At 38.0% G+C, this 22208-nt stretch overlaps 1 protein-coding gene and 1 pseudogene across 4 annotated transcripts in view; both read right to left on the bottom strand.

Annotated features, from left to right (window-relative positions):
• The window catches only part of SCFD1 (sec1 family domain containing 1), a 139529-nt gene that overhangs the window by 107740 nt on the left and 9581 nt on the right, over positions 1–22208 (bottom strand). For all 4 annotated transcript variants that reach the window (XM_066341715.1, XM_066341714.1, XM_066341716.1 and 1 more), the window contains 6 exons: positions 16921–17009; positions 15169–15259; positions 10024–10146; positions 8765–8852; positions 4193–4282; positions 863–918 (listed from right to left, as the gene is read on the bottom strand). In XM_066341715.1, the coding sequence (XP_066197812.1) occupies positions 863–918; positions 4193–4282; positions 8765–8852; positions 10024–10146; positions 15169–15259; positions 16921–17009 (537 nt within the window). The remainder of the gene's footprint in view (positions 1–862; positions 919–4192; positions 4283–8764; positions 8853–10023; positions 10147–15168; positions 15260–16920; positions 17010–22208) is intronic.
• On the bottom strand, positions 21210–21798 carry LOC136376028 (large ribosomal subunit protein eL18 pseudogene; annotated as a pseudogene).

Here is a 22208-nt window from a genome sequence, read left to right as displayed (position 1 = left end):
TTTACAAAATAGCAATTCTAAAATCTAAATATTTTATCTTTATATTCAATACCATCATAACTTGGACTTCAAAAGACCAAATCCTCATCTACCATGACACAGGCCTGGCTTCATTAACAATCACTTTTCCTTGACTATTTATACTTTAGGTACAGGAAGTGCTATGCAGTAAGGACCAACCTTTTAGCCCAGACGTGACTCTGTTGTACCAATGAGGGCGACTACATAGTGGTAGCTGCAAGAGGCTCCAGAACAGGAATGGAGTATGTGAAAGAAAGTGCCCTCCACCAGTAAGTGATTCCTTTGGGTGAATAAAACTAAAAAATGTCAGTGTGTCTTCCTCTATCTTTCCATGCCATCTACCCTCCTTCCTTTGTAGTAATTCTGTAATTTCTCTAATCTCTTACCTTTTAATCTTTAAAGCAAATTTGAATGCTGAACCTATATTTTTCTTCAATATATAGTTGGGTAGCAAAATACATCTCACTATTTAAAAAATGATTATGATTATTAATAAATATTTGCTAAATACAGTTAAATATTAAATGATTTGGGGGCATCAAATAGGTATAAAATACTATTTGGAGAAATAATGCTGAATGAGGAATATACATTTAAGTAAAAAAAGAAATAGGGTGAACAGCACATTGGAGTATATAATTTCACTTCATTACATAGAAGAACAGAATTACTTTTTATTTTTGGTGGAATTCTAATGTTACAAAATAAAAATATGATATTTGCCTTTGGTATTTAACATATAACCCATAGCAATCATATACTTTAAATTAACAAACATTTGAGGTACTTTTAGAAAACAGTTAACAATATTTATCCTCAATGGATTTTGGCATAAACTCACCATTGCTACCATTTCTGCTGCTGTTCCTCTTGAACATCTGATGATAGGAACAGCACCTATTTTAACAATAGATGTCAGCAATGATTTCCACTCTTGATAATTAAAATGGATACTTATACAATTTATCAGCATAAATGAACATATATAGTAACATATAATAACAAAAAAAAATAACATATAAAAGATGTATACAATTTTAAGCTACAAACATAAAAGGATTTATAACCTCCAGAGTAAAAGCAAGCTTTCAGAAATGGACCTTTCCATTTATAAAGAAAACATTAGGGCAGTGGTTCTCAAAGTGTGCGCCCTAGAAGATTTCCAGGTGCGCCCTATGATATTCCAGATAAATATGTGCCTGTTGAGGACCAAAAAACCAACAGGGTTTTTGGAGTTTAGATTTTTGGGGGACAGAGGTGTGGGGAATTGGCTGTAAACTGACAGTCTGCCCAACCTTCCAATTCACTTGCTTGATTAGATTGCAAAAGGCTGTTAAGCTGTGGTGATGGAGTGTTTACACTACCCCCCCCCCCCCCATCCCCGGAAAGACTGGAGGCAAGTTTCTTCTATCCTTTGTTTGGTGTAAAGTTAAGATGACATGTATGGTGGGGGTTTTCTGCACTCAACACAATTAAGAGTAAAAAGAGAGGAATTCTTCAATGTATTGATGAGGAAATGAGAGTTTGCCTTTCAAATATATGCCCAAACACTGAAGAAATCGCTAGGACACATCAGGCTCATGTTTCTCATAAACACAAGAATGAAAAAACTTAACACATTCGCACCAGGACCTGCCGAATTTTCTAAATCTTACTAAGTATGTATCTATATGTATAAAAGGATAACTTTTTTGTCATTTTTTAAAATTTTTAACCCCTTTTTTACAAATTCTAAAAAGCATAACTCAAAAAATGTAACATAAAAATTTTTTAATGTCAGAATAAATTTAATTTTGTCGTGTTTATTTCATTTAATTACCATAAAAGCACGCTTGGACTTTAATTATATATATATATAATATTTGACTTAATTATTATAACATATTTCTCAGAAATTTGTATATAGTGTGCCTACAATTATTTGTAGGATTTTAAATTTGTCTCAATTTCAAAAAGTTTGAGAACCACTGTATTAGGGAGCCTGAAAGGCTATTTTAATCTAGTGTTGGCCAATCACTGTGACCAGATTTTTTCAGTGGATTCACTAAATCAGCATTTTACTCCCTGTAAGCAGTTTCAGAGAGTAAGTTTAATCTCTATTCACAAGATTCACTTTAATTTGACTTAAAGGAAAAGAATGAGCAGAATTTAGCTAATTCAGCAGTCTGGTACTGTTATTTTTATTTTACAAATTAACAATGAAGGATTATAGGCTTTTCTTGAAATACTAATTTAAAAAATAATAAAGGCCCTGGCAGGTTAGCTCAGTGGTAGAGCGTCGGCCTGGCATGTGGATGTCTCGGGTTCTATTCCTAGCCAGGGCAAAAAGGAAAAGCGACCATCTGCTTCTCCACCCTTCTCCCTTCTCTCTCTCTTCTCCTCCCATAGCCATGGCTCAGTTGGAGAAAGTTGGCCTAGCCCTGAGAATGGCTCCACGGTCTTGCCTCAGGTGCTAAAATGGTTCTGGTTGCAATGGAGCAGGAGTCCCAGATGGGCAGAGCCCCCTAGTGTGCTAGCCAGGTGGATCCCGGAGGGGGTGCATGTGGGAGTCTGTCTCTCTCCCTCCTCCCTGCTTCTTACTTAAGAAAAACCCCCCAAAAACCCAAACACATTCTGCTCTAGCCGGTTGGCTCAGTGGTACAGCATCAGCCCGGTGTATAAACATCCCGGGTTCAATTCCTGGTCAGGGCCACAGGAAAAACGACCACCTATTTCTCCAACCCTTTCTCTCCCTTCTCTCTCTCTCTCTTCACCTGCAGCCATGGCTCAGTTGGAGAAAGTTGGCCCTCGGCACTGAGGATGGCTCCATGACCTTGCCTCAGGCACTAAAATAGATCAGTTGCTGAGCAACGGAGCAACAGCCCCAGATGGGTAGAGCTTCACCAGGTAGGTGGCTTGCCTGGTGGATCCCGGTCAGGGTGCACACAGGAGTCTGTCTCTCTGCCTCTCTGCTTCTCACTTAAAATAAAAATTAAAAAAACAAACAGATGCTTCATATAATTTAAAATGCTCCTAAAAATTGGCTTCATCATCAAATCAACTCATTAGACTTCTTAATTTTTTTATTATTGCAGGTTTATAAAGGCATAAATCCTAAAATAGAAAAAATAATTGCACTGAAAAGTTCATAGTACAAACCTAGAACACTGTCTTCTTTAATTTTTTTTTTGTGTGTGACAGAGACAGAAAGGATGAGAGATGAGAAGAATCAATTCTTCGTTGCAGCACCTTAGTTGTTCATTGATTGCTTTCTCATATGTGCCTTGACCGGGGGGCTACAGCCAACCGAGTGACCCCTTGCTCAAGCTAGTGACCTTGGGCTCAAGCTGGCAACTTCGGGTTTTCAAACCTGGTTCCTCCGTGTCCCAGTATGACGCTCTATCCACTGTGCCACTGCCTGGTGAGGTCATTGTATTCTTTATATGCTGCAACTGTTACATTTTAGATTCTATACAAAGCATGCTCAGTCAACTGCAGAAGTAAAAATGACTATTAGCCAATTTTTAAACTTTGTTCTGTTCTGATGGCAGTTATTCATGCATGTCATAAAGTCAAATTTTAGCCGTGTATAATGTTAACTCTCTTGATTCCAACACACTGAAATGATCCCCACTTATAATTAGATATGGATTCATTCAGGTCATTTCTACATATAGTCTAAATAAGTGCATGTGTTGAGTATATATAAAAAAAAAAGAGGCCCTGGCTGGTTGGCTCAGTGGTAGAGCATCAACCCAGTGTATGGAAGTCCTAGGTTTAATTCCCAGCCAGGGCACACAGGAGAAGCACTTATCTGCTTCTCCACCTTTCCCACCCTCCTTTCCCTCTATCTCTCTCTTCCACTCCTGCAGCCAAGGTTCCACTGGAGCAAAGTTGGCCCAGGTGCTGAGGATGGCTCCATGGACTCTGCCTCAGGCACTAGAATGGCTCCAGTTGCAATGAAGCAATGGCCCCAGATGGGCAGAGCTTCGCCTCCTGGTGGGCATGCTGGGTGGATCGCGGTCAGGCGCAAGCGGGAGTCTGTCTCTCTGCCTCCCCACTTCTCAATTCAGAAAAATAGAAACAAAACAAAACAACAACAAACAAACAAAAAGAGGATATTATAGTGTAACAAAATGAGTTGTGAAATAACTCACTTTGAAAAAGTAACCAGAAAGACTTGAAAACTTACCCAGTGTAACAAAAAAACAGAAGAGGCTGTCAACAATAGTATCCATAACAGTTTCCATCTCCGTGTCTGTGATGTCTGGCCTATTAATAGCTAAAGTGACACACGTAAAGGAGGAAAAGTGACCAAAATTTATTAAATGCTTAAAATTACTAAACTCCTAATCAACACTCAGTTTGACAACATATGTCATGCTCAAACAAAATTTTTTATGCTTTAAACTCTACAAGTATCCATTAAAAATTATATTACCTCAATATGAGTAATAATGAGTAGTATCAATATCAGAGTAATAATAATAAAAAAAGCCACCACATAAAATGTACAAAATTTTTACCAAAGTAATAGAAAAATACTGTATTCCATAATTTTATTCACAAACACTAGATGGCCTAAAGAAGCTACTGATCTTCAAATACTGTCAGAAAAGGAAAATGCAAATCAATTATGAAAGACCAACATCACATGTCATTTTCTTTTTATTATAATGAGTTATATCAATTTCTTTTCTGATCTAACTAGACTCTACAGAAGTGGTTCCCAAACTTTAGTGGGTATAAGAGTTATTCTAGGAATATCAAAGAGAAAAAAAGTTCTATGGGAGCTGTTTAAAATGAGAGATTCTAAACCCTTTCCTCTAGAAATTAAATTCAATAGGTTTGAAATACTGTAATTCTAAGAAATATGCAATTTTGACAAGTACCTTAGGTGATTCTTGGGGCTACATTTTCAGAAACATTGCTGCAAAGACCATCCTTGACAGTCAGAGACTTTGCCTTATTCATCTTCCTATTTCTCACAATACCTAGGCCCAGTGTCTGACAAGGAGATGCTCAGTAACTCTTTGTTAAAAGATCAGACTAAAACGTTATCTATATAATATTTTTAAGTTTTTGACATCCTCAATGTGAAAAAAATATTAAATTCAATATAACCTGTGATTGGCATGAGAGGGAAAGGAGAATCCAACTAGATATATCAAAGTATTTATAGAAATACTTTGTCCGTATAGACAGAGAGCATAAAAATAATAAAGAATTCAACCAGGCAACACAGAATCTGGATGAAAAAATGAGCTGCTACTTGCTGGTACAGACTGCATCTATCCAAACCAAGGGACAGAAATGGCATAAGAATATATTGTCAAATATGTAAAATCCGAGGACACCAATCCAAGAAAACACTCAGCTCACTTTGTTAATCACTGGTACAAGAAAATCTATATAAAAGTCTCTAGCTCCCCGATACTAAACCCTAGTCCCACACTCTGAGAGCTGACCTAAATAGTCAAAAACCTACCCATCAATAACATCAACTCACTTGCAATATCAATTGACTTTGAGATAGTAGTCTGAGTCTCACTGAGACCATAAATCTGCCTCCTTTGGTTAACAAAAATTCCCAATCCATGGAAAGCAGATAACCAAATCCCTGCCATCAGTATATTTACACTTGGAATAATCTGTTAAGTTCCATTAAAGCATTTGTACTGTTTGAGAGGATCTGGCACCTGGTCAAGAGTGCTGCCTCTGGGGTGAGCGCCTGTGTTTAGTAACCTGGCTCTGCCATTTCCTTATTAAGGTACTTAATATTTGATACTCAGTTTCCTCATTTGGAAAATGGAAATAAGGAGTAAATAAGCTTCTATTGTAAAGTGCTTATAAAGCAATCTATAATTATTATTATATCATAACTATACCACTGAGAATCTGGGCAATTAAAGATGTGATTATACTTATATTTGTACTTTAAATTCAATAATTAATTAATTTCAGATGTGAATTTTTTAAAATTGAGAGGTAATATAAGAAAATTAAATTGTAAGTATTTAAATCTTTAATGAACTTGGATTAACTATGAATTTAATTATTTTTAAAAATTACTTATGCCTGACCAGACGGTGGCACAGTGTATAGTGTTAGAGTGGGATGCAGAGGACCCAGGTTCGAAACCCTGAAGTCGCTGGCTTGAGCGCAGGCTCAGCCAGCTTGAGTGAGAGGTCGCTGGTTTGAGCGCAGGATCATCAACATGACCCCATGGTCACTGGTTTGAACGCAAAGGTCACTGACTTGAGTAAGGGGTCACTTGCTCTGCTGTAGTTCCCCAGTCAAGGCACATATGAGAAAGCAATCAATGAACAACTAAGGTGCTGAAATGAAGAACTGATGTTTCTTATCTGTCTTGCTTCCTGTCTGTCCCTATCTGTCCCTCTCTCTGTCATAAAAAACAAACAAACAAAAAGTTAAATTTTGGGCAGATTGTGCTTATTGGATTAATAAATTTACCTGATCTTGTATCTGAAGTATTTAAAAAATAAAATTTAATATACTGAATTTATAAATTAAATTAAAACTGTTTGAGGGAATTTAACAAACTAAGCTCGCTAAATAAGCTTGTTAAATGGGACTGATTAGAATATAGTCTGTTCCAGTTGAGTTAACTTATTAAAAAAAAAAGGTGTTTGTTTTCTGTAACCAGATTTATAAGTATTGTGTCAAAAAATATTTTTTTTAGATTTACTGATTTTTAAAGAGAAGAGAGAGAGAGAAATGGTGGGAGAAGCAAGAAGCATCAACTCATAGTAGCTGCTTCCTGTATGTGCCTTGACTGGGCAAACCCAGGGTTTTGAACCAGTTACCTCAGCATTCCAGGTCAATGCTTTATCTACTGTGCCACCACTGGTCAGGTAAAAAATTTTAAGTTTAGTTTGAAGACTTAAGGGAACTAGGTTTTAAACATATAACTTAAATAGCTGATTAATTTAAAATTCAATTAATTGTAAACAGACTTCTATAAATAACAACTATCATCAAAAATCTCTTACATAGGTAATTCAGCAAATAAACCCTTTCAGAAATGTGTTTAATTTCAACAAGAAAGCATACCAAGGAGCTCAATGAATCCAAAAGACTCATGTTCTCTTTTAGGTAGTTTATCATTTGGTCCACTTCATAATAGGGCACAACTGGCATTTTGGGTAGAAAACTCTGGGCCAGCATGTTCACATACTGCACAGCATTTAGCAGCCCTAGTCTCTGCTCACTAAATGCTAGTAGCAGCCCTGTCCATTGTACAATTGGCACTTATACATTTCCAAGTGCTCCCTTGAGCGGGGACATATTCCCTACTTAAGAACCACTGAAATCATAGTTATCAAATATACTAATCCTCAAGCAGAAAATTAATGATTATTTCACTGAATTGGCTAATTACCTCTATGGTCTACAATTTTCTTCAAAATATTTGACATAACTAGCCTGACCAGGCAGTGGCACAGTGGACAGAGCGTCAGATTGGGATGCCGAGGACCCAGGTTCGAAACCCCGAGGTCACAGTTTGAGCGCGGGCTCATCTGGTTTGAGCAAAGCTCACCAGCTTGGACCCAAGGTCGCTGGCTCAAGCAAGGGGTTACTTGGTCTGCTGAAGGCCCACATGAGAAAGCAATCAATGAACAACTAAGGTGTTGCAATGAAAAACTGATGATTGATGCTTCTCATCTCTCTGTTCCTGTCTGTCTGTCCCTATCTCTGACTCTCTCTCTCTGTAAAAAAAAAAAGAAAAAAAAGAGAAAAGATACTTTGTTTTTAAAAAATATATATTTGACATAACTAATCAACAGGTAGAAAATTTTAGTTAAGCAAGATGAGTGAAGTTACAGAAATCTGCTATACAACACTGTACCTATTATTACCAATATTGTACACTTTAAAATGTTGAGAGTAGATTTCATGTTAAGTGTTCTTACAAAAAACAACAAAGCAACATAGACAATATAATGTATGTGTATGTATATATGTGTATGTGTGTGTGTGTGTGTGTGTATGTGTGTGTGTGTGTATCTGTGTGTATGAATGTCTGTTAATTTTAATCTATATCACAGGAATGGTCAGTTTACCAAAATTGAAATACAACTTTCAGAGGTGGTTAGACAGCCTTTGATGCAATACTAATACTCAATACCACTACTGTAGAGTCTAACAACCTATAATTGAGAATGGTACTTATACTTCATTCTGTAAGCTGCTGACTCCTTGTCGCTGTCTGATCTTGACAAACAGCAACACTAGCCAACTTCTGAGTGTTTACCACATGCAGAAAATTTTCTAGGTATTTTATACACACTAATCCATCTAATGCTCAAAAAAATTCTATGAGGTAGATAGTATTATTATCCTCATTTTATAGATAAGGAACTAAAGCACAGAGAAGCAAAGTAACTTGTTCTTTTCAAAGGGTCAAAGTACTAGAAGATTAAATGAAATGAATCTTACTACAACAATGGTGTCTTACTTGCCATTAGTGAACCATTCATGTAAGGTGCTGTGTGGTACCCTAAAAGGTAAAAACAAACTGGCCCTTTGCTGAGCTTACATGACAGGTTTATCAACTTAATGTTGTTTATATGTGACAGAATTCAGATTGAGATTCATATTCTCCGTGTGCTTTAAAATAATCTTATTCAGCTCTACTGTATAAACAGGGCTGGTTTTGTAGTGCACTAAACTTGTTCATTTTTTTTAACCATACACCATTCATTTTGTTAACAATGAATTCACTAATCCTATTTTTACATACCACGATATGAAACAAGCTCCTTATTTTGATTACATAACACAAACATATCATCTTCCAAAGTAATAAAATTGAGATACTGATCAAAAACCTAGAAATAAAAGAAAAGGTTTACAAATCAATTTTACAATATTTAAAGCTCCTTTAGTTTGATTTAATCTACCAATGGCAAAAACGGGAAAATACAATTATATAAAATAGCTAAAAATTATACTATGTAGCTGATTGTCTAACTGGGTAAGAATGATGAGTTAATATCAAAAAATAATAAAAAGACATTGAGCAATAAATTACCAAGGAAAGAGAGTAATGTTTTCAGAAAACAAAAATTTATAAAGACAAAAATTTTTTAAGAATTATGGTTGGGAAGGGAATAGATATCAATTCTGAGGAAAAAGCACAACTAAAATTTTTATAGTCAGTGTACCCACACTTTCCTAAGAAAGTCACAGTAACTTTTCCTATCATGAACATTTATAAGTGAAGAAAAATTATACTAAATCTTTAAAAGTATAAATTAGGGGACAAATGAAGAAAATTAAAACTGTAATTGAAAAATAACACTAAAAAAGAAAACTACTTGAAACATGTTCAATTCAGTTAAATAAATTGAAAACCATTACTATTATTTTATGTAAAATTAATAATTTTGGAAGAGCAAGAACATTAAGACATAAGCTTCAAAAACTAATCAGATATAGTAGTAAACTACATCTATGACTGAAGACTATCTAAATCTATCAGCAAGAAAACAATGGAAAGTAAATGCATGGTTATTTAGTCTCTTATTTGCTCGATACCACTCCCCAGTATTTCATTTATGTCTTCTCTAAATTCAAGAAGCACAAGGCACATTAGGGCTATAAACAAGAATATATTATACTTTACAGATTTATTTATAAGCTGAACCTGTCACTACAATGTAGAATTGCTGGCCTATTGTGAATTTCATCTTTCTTATAATATGCAACATAGCTTCTTTTGATCCTCTCTCCTAAGAAAAGATCTAGAGATTGTATGTTGAATATAGTGATTATAGATAATACAAGTTCAGTCTTTCAGATTCACTACATAGGTACCCTTTAGTTTTGTTATTATGCCTACATCAAGTTTAAGATAATTCACATTATCAGAACTTTTTCTAAATAGTTCTTAGGTGGTTCTGGTCCTTTGTATATTGAACACCTATATCAATTAACAGGTTTCAGAATATTACTAAATTTATATTAACAAATTGTCATCAACCAACCACAATCTCTTACCTTGGCTACTTGTGGTACTGCACTAGCTGCTAATGCTGCATTTGCAATATCTTCCAGTTTACTTCTTGAAATAGCAGAAATAAAATTTAAATAATATGATTCATAGAGTTGATTCCGAAGATCCTATAAATACAATGAATACTTCATTCTTATAGGAAATTATAAAGGATAGTCGTAAATAAAAATCTTTTAGATACTGTAAGAGCAAGGTTTGAAGGAAAATGTAAGTATTTTAAAAAAGGTTATATAAAAATGACAATCAAAAAAATTATCCCCCTGAATTGTTAGCTCTGTTGGTTAGAGTGTCATCCCAAAACACAAAGGTTGTAGGTTCAATCCCCAGTGAGGGAATGTATGGGAAATGATCCATGAATGTACAACTACATGGAACACTAGATGAATGCTCCCCCACTTCCTCTCTCTGATTCTCTAAAATCAATCATTTGAAAAAATAAAGTATCCCAAGAGAACAAAGTTATGAAGAAGTAAGTATTGGTTATTTGATTACCAGACATAACTAATGTATATTTTAATAATTAAAGTTATATTATCAATAAAGTCCTATTAATTACCATATTTTACAAAACTGCTTTCAAATAACATGTCTGCATTTCTCTTAGAAATATCCAGAAATGGCTCTCTTATATATAGAGAAATGCTCATACTTGGCAGAAGATACTTGCTTTCTACTGCTCTGATCATGTTATCACAACATGTTACAACAAATAATTCTGTCGCCATGCAGACATAATTCCAATAATCAATTCCAGAAGTATTCCTTCTCAATCATCCAAAAGAAGTGTGATTTACCAATATAGTAATTCTTAACTCAAATTTACTTATCTTCTTCAATTTCAGGCAAACTGATTTCTATATAATCATATTTTTTCAAATTTAAGATACTGTCAATTTTAACTGGCACCATTATTTTATGTAATGTAACAGGCATCATTATTTTATATAACACTAACAAAGAATTAATGCTACCGCCTGACCAGTGGTGGCGCAGTGGATACAGTGCCGACCTGGGACACTGAGATTTCAGCTATGATACCTCAAGGTCACTGCTTTGAGCGCAGGGTCATCTGCTTGAGCTCAGGGTCATCGGGTTGAGTGCAGGGTTGCCAGCTTAAGTATGAGATCACAGACATGACCCTTTGGACATGATCCATAAACAAAACCTTTGACTTGAGCCCAAAGATTGCTGGCTTGAGCCCAAGGTAGCTGGCTTAACCAAGGGGTCACTGGCTCGGCTGAGGCCCCTTGGTCGAAGCATGTTATGAGAAGCAACTACGAGTTGATGCTTCTCATCTCTCTCCCTTCTTGCCTACCTGCCTGCTTCCCTGTGTCTGTCTATGTCTCTCTCTAAAATAGAAAAAAAGAATTAATGCTTCCAATAAAATTCTATAACACATCATCAATTATAAGTGGATCTGATTTCAGAGATGTTGAAATGTGAAAAACTGAGGAGTTGGAGACAATGTGAGGGAGGTGGCTGAGCTGAGCAGTGGTTCCACAAAGGCTGGGAGATTCATGAAAGGATTGAGAATTGAGACTGAGAAAATATGTTGAGGATACCGAGAGCCATATTTCTCACTGTCAGAGAAAGTTACAAACTTGTAAAGGGAAAAAGGAAAAGCTTGAATGAATCCTGTATTTCTGAACTGAAACAGTTTTTGAGGTTCTCTGTCTAAATAGAGAAATAAGCAGGAAGTGACAAAATTAAATACAAATATAAAAGTGTGTGTACATGGACATACATGTTTCCTAGCTCTCTGTTCAGTGAGAGGGCCTAAGAACTGTGACACCTTAGCAGCAATGCCCAGATGCTAACTTCTAAATACTATTTTCTACAAAACCACCGGGCTCCTCAGACAACTACACAGTTCAATCTTGGGCTGGGACAGAGAAAGTACAAAATGAGACTGGAACATCTTACTTTGCCAGAAAAAGAAGAGGTCAAAGAATGATGGAGACATTTGAAAAGGACAGAGAAGTTGAGCAAGGTTGCACGATACAAGCTCAATATATAAGTCAGCTGGCATTCATTATCTATACACTTGCAATGAGCAATCCTAGAAATAAAATTAAGAAAACAATTTCATTCACAAAAGCTTTAAAAAATATAAAGAATAAATTTAGCAAAAGAAGTACAAAATTTATATTCTGCATACTACAGAAAATTATTAAAATTAAAGATCAAAATGAATAAAAATATATGTTCATGAATCAGAAAATTTAATATTGCTAAAATACCAATACTCTAAAATTGATCTACAGATTCAATGCAATCCCTATCAGAACCGCAGGTAGTTTTACAGAAACTGATAAACCTATCCTAAAATTAATATGGAAATTCAAGGGATTCAAAGAAGCCAAAACAATACTGAAAACAAAGTTCAAAATTGGAGAACTCAATTTCCCACTATTTTGTTTTAAGTGAGAGGAAGGGAGACAGTGAGACAGACTTCCACATGCACCCTGACTGGGATCCACCTGGCAACCCCGTCTGGGGCCAATGCCAAATCAACCAAACTATTTTTAGCACCCAAGGCTGATGTGCTTGGACCAACTGAGTTATTCTCAGTACCTGAAGCTGATGCTCAGACCAACCAAGTTGGCCTCAGCACCTGGGGTCAAAGCTCAAACCAATCGTTCCACTGGTTGTGGGAAGGGAAGAGGGAGAGAAGGGGGAAATGGAGGGGGGAAAAGCAAACGGTTACTTCTCTTGTGTGCTCTGATTGGGAATCCAACCCGGGATGTCCATGTGCCGGGCTGACACTCTTATCCACTGAGCAAGCTGGCCAGGGCCTATTTCCCACTTTAAAATTTGTTACAAAGCAAGAATAATCAAGACAGTGTGGCATGACAGCACAGGTCAACGGAACAGAACTGAGAGTCCAGAAATAAACCGAAGTATCCACTGTTAATTTTCAACAAACCTGCCAAGAACATTCATTGGAGAAAAAATAACTTCTTCAAAAAATGATGCTGTCACAACTGGATGGTTACATGCAAAAGAATGACACCTCAAATCATACACAAAAATCTCTGAAGAAAACAGAAATTTGGCAATGGTTTCTTAAATATGATACCAAAAGTACAAGCAACTAAAGAAAAAGATTAATTTAAAATTAAGTTTCCAATAAAAAAACTTTTGTGCTCTAAAGGATACCATCAAGAGAGTGAAAAAACCTATAAAATGGGAGAAAATATTTGCAAATAATATACTTAATAAGGGTCTAGTATCCAAAACATGTACTCCAACAATGCAATAATAAAAAGACAACCCATTTAAAAATTGAACAAGGGATGTGAATAGATATTTCTCCAAAGATATACCACATCGAATGACACTTAACATCACTAATCATCAGGGAAATGCAAATCAAAACAATAGTGATACCACTTATACCCATTAGGATAGCTACAATTGAAATGTTAGCTAATAAAAAGTACTAGCAAGGATCTGGAGAAATTAGAACCCTCACAAACTGATGGAATATAAAACGATACAACCACTTTGGAAATTAGTTTTGCCATTCCTGAAAAGGTTAACTAAGTAATCGTTTGACCAAACAATTCTGCTCATATGTATTTATGAACATAAGAGAAATGAAAACACATGTTTATGTAGAAACTTGTACACAAATGCTTACTTATAACAGCTAAAGGGTGGAAGTAACCTATTAACTAATGGAAAGATAAAATTTGGTATATTCACACAACAGAACATTATTCAGTAATAAAAAGGAATGAAGTACTGATACATGCTACAATATGAACTTTGAAAACATTATGCTAAAAGAAAGAAGCCAGATACAACAGATCATGTAAATGATCCTACTCACATGTAATATACTGAAAACCACTGAACTGTATGTACTCTGTATACTTCAACAGGGTGAATTTTATGGTATGCAGGGTAAAACAGAAAGCCAAACATCACTACATACATAAAACACCAATTATGTAATCTTCATTAACAATTTAATTAGTAACTTCATTCAACAGTAAATAACAAGTAGAGATGCTTGTGATTTGTGGCAGAAACAATTAGCTATCCATCCATTTTCCCCCTCTTCCTTGCTAAAAGAATCCAGATTTTGTTTGTGATAGCAGTACACTCATCTAAATATTAAATTTTGCAGACTCCTTTGAGTCAAACTGTACCTGGTGAGGCATAAAAAAAAAATCTCTGGGAGTTTCCAGGAAAGCTTAGCTTTCCTGATCAAAATGAACTGTCAGGGTCGGCATATCCATTTCCCCCAACCTCTTGTGTATGCAAAGATGTGATAACTACAGTAACAGCTACATGCATCCAGCAAGACAATGAAAAGCAACAAACTAAAGATGATAGATCAGAAAGATAGAGAAAGCTGGTGTCTTTGTTCACCTCATAGAGCTGCTGTACTAGCTTGGACTTCCTATTTCCAGGCTTCCTATTATCTTAGAAAAATAAAACCCTACTTTTAAAGCTATATACTTAGGTTTTCTGTTTTGTTTTTCTTTTTTGAGAGAGATAGTGAGACACACACAGAGAGAGAGAGAGAGAGAGAGAGAGAGAGACAGGCAGGGAAAGGGAGAGAGAGGGAGTGAAGGAGAGGGAGAGAGAGAGAGAAGAGAGAGAGAGAGGAGAGATGAGAAGTATCAATTCATACTTGCAGAACCTTAGTTGTTCTTTGATTGCTTTTCATACATGCCCTGACTGGAGGCCTCAAGCCAAGCCAGTGACCCCTTGCTCAAGCTAGAGACCTTGGGCTTTAAGCCAGAGACCTTTGGATCATGTTGATGACCTTGCGCTCAAACTGGCGACCCTAGGGTTTCAAACTAGGGACCTCAGCATTCCAGGTGGACGCTCTACCACTGTGCAACCACAGGTCAGAGTTTTTGTGTGTTTTTTTAAAGCTAGACTCAGTCTTAATCAATATAATGCTTCTTCAGCCCCCAAAGTTTTAATCTGTCAGTCTAGCCTTCTAGTATTTAAAATTCATATACAGTCTTTTAATATTTAAAATGAACTCAAAGACTGTCTCAGAAATCAAAGTGGGAAATTGAGTAAGGGAATTTCTGATTTTCACACTGTACATCGAAGAGTTTTTTGTTTCCATATGCAAGAGTCAGGAAAAGAAAAACTCACATTACCTGGCACATTCTGTCAATATTTTCTTCAGTTGGCATTACAAAATAAACTGCAGGAACATCTGGAATAGGATCTCGATCAGAGTGCAGAAGCCTAGAAGACATAAAGAACATAAAACTCACTTTTTTCTTAGCCACTTATCTAAATGATAATTTAAAACAGTATTTCTCAAAGTAGGAGTTTACTAGTTCAATAGCAGTAACCAGTACTATAAAAGCTCTTGCTGCGATTATTCGTTTAATCCAGCTTTCTCCTTAGATTAGTGTCACTATTTATGTATCAGTAAAGACCTAATCTCCTCTTAGTCTTCACTACTTTTACTCTAGTTGCTTTACTTTTAATCTCTCTTATGGTCAGATAGTCTATTCTACCAATGTCCTCCTTGAATAAGAAAGAAAACACATTCAAAATCAACTTTATTCCCATTTTTCATAGAAAAATGGTTGGGGGGAGGTGAGTGGGAAGAAAGTAAAGTTCTCCAACAGAAGTAAAAGAGAAAGCTCAAGAAGTCTGTAGAAGCAGAGAAAAAATTTAACCATAAATAAAATCTAATGTATTTTCTAAAATGAAAGATATATAAATGCTTCCTTATAACTTTAAGACATTTTTTTTGTATTTATTACTTCATTATAGAATGCACAAGAGATCATCTAAGCACTCAAGAGATTTTTATCACTTGAAATATTTTTTTATTAATACAATCCAGGGAATATATTGATTTAAATATCTAAAATCAAATCTCAAAATGTCTTTATTCTTCATTGTAAGATTTTACCATCCTTATATCAAGAAATATGGCTAACATTCTATTTCTATAATATTCTATGTACAGTCTTCTATATACATCCTTCTAATTACAATATTTTAGTCATTCTTCTATAAACAAGAGAATGAAAGAGGCACGTGCAATTTTTAAAAAATCAAACATATCAGAAGCGACATAATTAAATACATCCAGTAGTTAAGAAGACAACATAGCCTCCGATGGTGATTAAAAGTCATTCCATAGTTGCTTATATCTTTCATACTAATAGTAAACTAATTTAGATATTTGTGTTTTAAAAGGTATATTTAAATTAAAAGAAATAAATATTTTCAGAGCTGGAAGACACCTTAATACAACCAGTTCTTTTCCTTCACATAAAAAGATAATCCAGTCTGTAGGAAATGATATGAGAGAAAATTTAAATTCTGAAATTTGAAAGCCTTAGACTGAGGATTATTTTAAATTTCAGAAGTAAACGGCTGGATGATAAAAGAAAAAATGTTCTATACAAGTACTGTAACTTAACATTTTCTCTATAAATGTTCCTTATAATTTGATTTTAAAGTGGCCAAAGAAATCTATAAAAACATATTTGAGCCTGACCAGGCAGTGGTGCAGTGGATAGAGCATCGGACTGGGATATGGAGGACCCAGGTTCAAGACCCTGAGGTTGCCAGCTTGAGCGCGGGCTCATCTGGTTTGAGCAAAGCTCACCAGCTTGGACCCAAGGTTGCTGGCTCAAGCAAGGGGTTACTCGGTCTGCTGAAGGCCCACGGTCAAGGCACATATGAGAAAGCAATCAATGAACAACTAAGGTGTCGCAACAAAAAACTAATAATTGATGCTTCTCATCTCTCTCCATTCCTGTCTGTTTGTCCCTATCTATCCCTCTCTCTAACTCTTTCTCTGTAAAAAAAAAAAAACAAAAAATAAAAATAAAAACATATTTGAAAACAAATGCCATTACTATAAATATGTTAAAACTCACAGATGCAGCGTGATTCCCATATCTCTCAGTTCCTTCACAGACAGCAGGGGGGAAATGATATCTTGGCCAAATCTGTCATAAATAAGCACCTATCAAAAAAAAGTTTTTTAAATATCATTTTCAGTGAGTAGTCAATAGAGAACTCATATTAAGACAATGTTGAAAAACATTTTTAATAAATCAAGTATAACAAATTCTTACACATACTCCAATTTAATATTTTCCACTAAAATGTCCATTAGCACAATACTCCATTCTTAACCCTTTGAGTAGTATGAATGCTCATGTACATCCTCATTCAAAGGGTTAACAAAAATTCACTACTCAAAGGGTTAAAAGCATTTTACTTAGGCTAAAATAAAAATATATTAATAATTATGTAAATTTCTTCTTAGACTACTTATAACAGGTTAAAAAATTACTAGATGACTTCTAGTCAAGATGGCAGAGTAGGTAAATGCTGTGCTTACCTCTTCCCACAACTATATCAAAGTTACAACTAAATATAGAGCCACCACCCTTGAGAACCACCTGAGGACTAGCTGAACAGATTTGTTTTTTGTTTGTTTGTTTTTTTGTATTTTTCTGAAGCTGGAAATGGGGAGAGACAGTCAGACAGACTCCCGCATGCGCCCGACCGGGATCCACCTGGCACGCCCACCAGGGGCGACGCTCTGCCCACCAGGGGGCGATGCTCTGCCCCTCCGGGGCGTCGCTCTGCGGCGACCAGAGCTACTCTAGCACCTGGGGCAGAGGCCAAGGAGCCATCCCCAGCGCCCGGGCCATGTTTGCTCCAATGGAGCCTTGGCTGCGGGAGGGGAAGAGAGAGACAGAGAGGAAGGAGGGGAGAGGGGTGGAGAAGCAAATGGGCGCTTCTCCTATGTGCCCTGGCCGGGAATCGAACCTGGGTCCCCCGCACACCAGGCCGACGCTCTACTGCTGAGCCAACCGGCCAGGGCCTGAACAGATTTGTTTTTGGCAAAATAATTAGTCAACAGAGCCAAATATCAACAGTACAACGATTGAAATTTCTTTTGAGAGCAAAAATTTTAAACTTAAACTATATAGGTAGGTACATCCCTTATCAAGGTAGCGCCTGTATGTGGTATTTTGTGGAAGAGCCACACTCAAGGGGCCAAAGAGCCGCATGTGGCTCATGAGCCACGGTTTGTGGAACAGAGTGACCTATACTAATTAGATGAAGAAGAACCATGCTGAGACTGGTAGGAGGGGTGGAGATGCAGAATTGTCTGGTCCCACACCTTAAGAGTTGGAATGGATATCCTGGCTGTGGAGGTACTCCTGAAGAACAGGGGAGCACAGCCCAGAAAGAAGACTCGCCAAAACATGTGGGTGTGCAAACCAGCAGGGGCTGTGTCTAACTGAGGGGCGAGGGGCTTGTGGGACTGCTATTGTAGACCTAGGTGCTGCAGGCCTTCACAGGCCCAAAACAGACTTATTTGCTCACAAACTCACTTACTCTGGACTCTAGCACAGAGTAGCCGCTCGAAAAATACTCTAGGGACATAGCCGCTCGAAAAATACTCTAGGGACATAGTGCATTACCTGGATTCAGGGTGAGGGCTGGAGGGACAGCGCTCTCTGGGACCACACTGTGGGCAGGTGCCATTGTTCCTTTGCTGAGCCCACCACCTCCACCAGCGTGCAGGTGCAGGAGGGTGCAAATCTGAGCCTCCATCAAATTGGACTCATCTTGCTGATTTGCTGAAAACCTGCTCTACCCAACCCATGCACAGTACAAACTGGTGACTACTGCTCATAAGCTGTCGGCCTTGGCTCATGCTGTGGACTTCAATAAAATCTCCCAAAGTCCACAGACCCCAAAGAAGCATCGGCTGGCATCAGCATGCCCTATATCTCTTGCCAAGTGGCCCTTGGCATGAGAGGTAGTCAGCCTCGGTTTGCAGCATAGCTTCTCCCAGGCACCTCCAAGTCCAATACAGCTGCAAACAACCACAGATCACTTTGTAACTTCTACCACGTAGTCCTGGCCAGGTAAGGGGATTGGCTGACCTGCACCTGCACCAGAGCCCTTCCCAAAAGGCCCCAGACCCAACACATCCAGTGGTCAATTTTAGATCAGAGTGCCAGCAAACTAGCTCCACAACTGACACACCCAAAGGGTAAACTTGTCAGGCACCAGAGTCTCGCTAGAGTGAATCCCATTCCAGGGGTCAACCTCCACACTACAGCTTATCCAATGTAGTTAAGGCCAATCCTCATAATTTGTCAGCCTGAGGGTCAATTCCACCCACTGAAGTACCAACAGCAATCAAGGCTCAACTACAACAGAAGGGTGCATACAACCTGTGCAAGAGATACCCTGGAGTACCCAGCTCAGGTGACGAGGGAGTCTACACCCCTGGACCCCAGGGTACCTATTACAGGACACCTCTTACATAAGGCACCCTACCAAGAATGGTCGACATAGCAGCTCTATCCAGTACCTAGAAATAAACTTAGGGGGGTCATTCAAAATAAGGAGAAAAGAAACATATCCCAAATGAAAGAACAGGACAAAACTCCAGAAAAAGAACTAAACAAAATGAAGGCAAGCAAACTACCACTCACAGAGCTCAAAACACTAGTTATAGGGGAATAAGATGAACTTAAGAGGAAGAATAGATGAAATCAGTGAGAACTTACTCAAAGAGACAGAAACCATAAAAAAGAAACAAATGAAAAATACAATAACTAAAATAAAGAACACATTAGGTGGAATCAACAGCAGATCAGATGAAGCAGGAACTGAATCAGTGATGTGGTGGTACACAAGGTAGCAGAAAACACCCAATGGAAATAGCAAAAAGAAAAAAGAATAAAAATAAAAATGAGGACAGTTTAAAGGAAATCTGGGACAACTTAACGTGTAACAACATTTGGCACCAGGAGAAGAGAGAGAGCAAGAAACTGAAAACCTATTTGAAGAAATAATTACTGAAACTTCCCTAACCTGGCGAAGGAAATAGACATAGAAATCCAGGAAATGCAGAGACTCCCAAACAAGATGAACTTAAGAGGTCCAACCAAGACACATCATCATTAAAATGCAAAATGTTACATACAGAGAATCTTAAAAGTAGCAAGAGAAAAGCAGTTATGTACAAGAGAGCTCCCATAAGACTGTCAGCTGATTCCTCAACAGAAATATTTCAGAACAGAAGCGACTGGCATGAACTAGTCAAAGTGATGAAAAGCAAGGACAAATGACCAAAATCACTCTACCCAGCAAGGCTGTCATTTAGAATTGAAGGAAAGATAAAGAGCTTCCCAGACAAGAAAAAGCTAAAGGACTTCATCACCACTAAACCAGTATTACAAGAAACGTTAAAGGCACTTCTTTAAGAAGATATAAAAAAAGACAAAAAATATAAATAAAATGGCAACAATAGCAGACCTATCAAGTTACTTTAAATGCAAATGGATTATATGTTCCAATTAAAGGACATAGGGTAGCTGAATGTAAAGAAAACAAGATCAATACGTATGCCGTGGCCAGACAGCTCTAGAGCAGCGGTTCTCAACCTGTGGGTCGTGACCCCGGCGGGGGTCGAACGACCAAAACACAGGGGTCGCCTAAAGCCATCGGAAATACATATTTTATTTAAAAATGTATTGTATAAATAAATATGCATCATCCCGAAGCACAGAGGTTACCTGTTTGATCCAGTCACGGCACATACAGGAGCAGATCGATGTTCCTTTCTCTCTCAAATCATTAAAAAAAAAAGGACCCATACATATGCTCCTAAAAGAAACCCACTCAGATTGAAAGACAAACACGACAAACAGAGTGAAAGTAAAGGGATAGAAAGGCTATTTCATGAAAATGGAAACAAAAACCTGGAGAAGCCATACCTTTATGAGATAAAATACTTTTTTTTTTAAATTGATTTTTAGAGAAAGACGATGGGAAAAAGAGACAGAAAGAGGAAGAGGGAAACACTGACTTGTTGGACTTGTTCTGCTTATTTATACCATCATTGTTTCTCGTATGTGTCCCAACTGGGGATTGAACCCTGAAACATTGACGTATTGTGTAAGGTCCCTGGATAATGGGGGATGGTCACGTGGGGAACTCAGACCCGCGGACTTTGGCTAGGACCGCCCACAACCAAGCTGGCCAAAAGGAGGCTTCACAGGAACCGTTTGGAAAAAAGAGATCGTCTGCCAGCCAGTGGGATTTCACCACGTCATGTTAGCTCCACTTCCCTAGAGGGACCCACGCGGTTTAATCTTTGCAACTTCCCTAGCCTCCATCTTTCTTTTTAATAAGATAGGATCTGGGGTTAGTTTTTGTAGCCACGGCTGGCCCGTCGGCCTCTTGCCCGCTGGAACTTCCGGCCCTTGGACCTTACGTAGGGTTTGGTGTGGCTGTGAGGGGTTCCTGGGTCCTTGCTGAAATGCCTGTACACTTCTCGGCCCTTGCGAGGACCGGAAAGCAAGACAGTGCCACAGCCCTTGGGGGAGTCCAGGGCCAGCTGGTCAAATGTGAGGATCTTTGAGGATGCGGCTTCGGGCGCCAGCTGGTGACTCGAAGGGCACACACCTTCAGTTTGGGCACCTCCTGGATCCGCACGTCATCGGTTATAGTCCCTACAACCACAGCGGTTTTGCCCTCCCGGCCAGGAAGCTTCATCTTCCGAATCATCCGAGAAAGGGACAGAGGTGTCCAGTTGGTGCGACTCATGAATAACCTCTTCAGCACCACTTGGTTGAAGGCTGAGTTGGTTCGTCTGGCCAGAAATCTGTATAGCTTAACGAACAGCCTTAGGTAGATGTCCTGGCTCTTGGGTTCCTTGCATGAAACTTTTGGTCTTTGTTGTGTCGGATGTCGACTCCCATTATGGCACCTTCTGCCCCCTCCCCTCCCTTCTCAAAAACCTGTTTCTTATTCACCACTACCATCTCTTTCTCCTCCCCTGCTTGCCAGGGGCCTCTCCCTTCACTGTATTCTTAAGTCCCTCCTCCGTCAGGCCTTTCTCAGCCTGCCATTGGCTCTTACACCAGTTTTCAGGAAGTCCAACCCCAATTTTCTTGCACGAAGTTCCTGCCCTGTCCAGCGTTTCCTGCAGGATCTGGGTGCCAGGCTCTGCACGAGCCTCCCTCCTCTTGTTCCCAAACCCCCAAGCCCCTATCCGGAACCTGTGAACATGGCATTTAAAATTTTTAACGGTCCCAACTAGTAAAAACAGGCTAAGGCTGTTTCGCCAGGCCCCGCATGCAGCAGAAAGTAACTCTCCAAACCCAAATTCTTGTGGCAACCC

This window comes from Saccopteryx leptura, chromosome 6, assembly GCF_036850995.1.
Source record: "Saccopteryx leptura isolate mSacLep1 chromosome 6, mSacLep1_pri_phased_curated, whole genome shotgun sequence".
In the NCBI taxonomy this organism is placed as follows: domain Eukaryota; kingdom Metazoa; phylum Chordata; class Mammalia; order Chiroptera; family Emballonuridae; genus Saccopteryx; species Saccopteryx leptura.
This window is presented reverse-complemented; position numbering and strand designations above follow the sequence as displayed.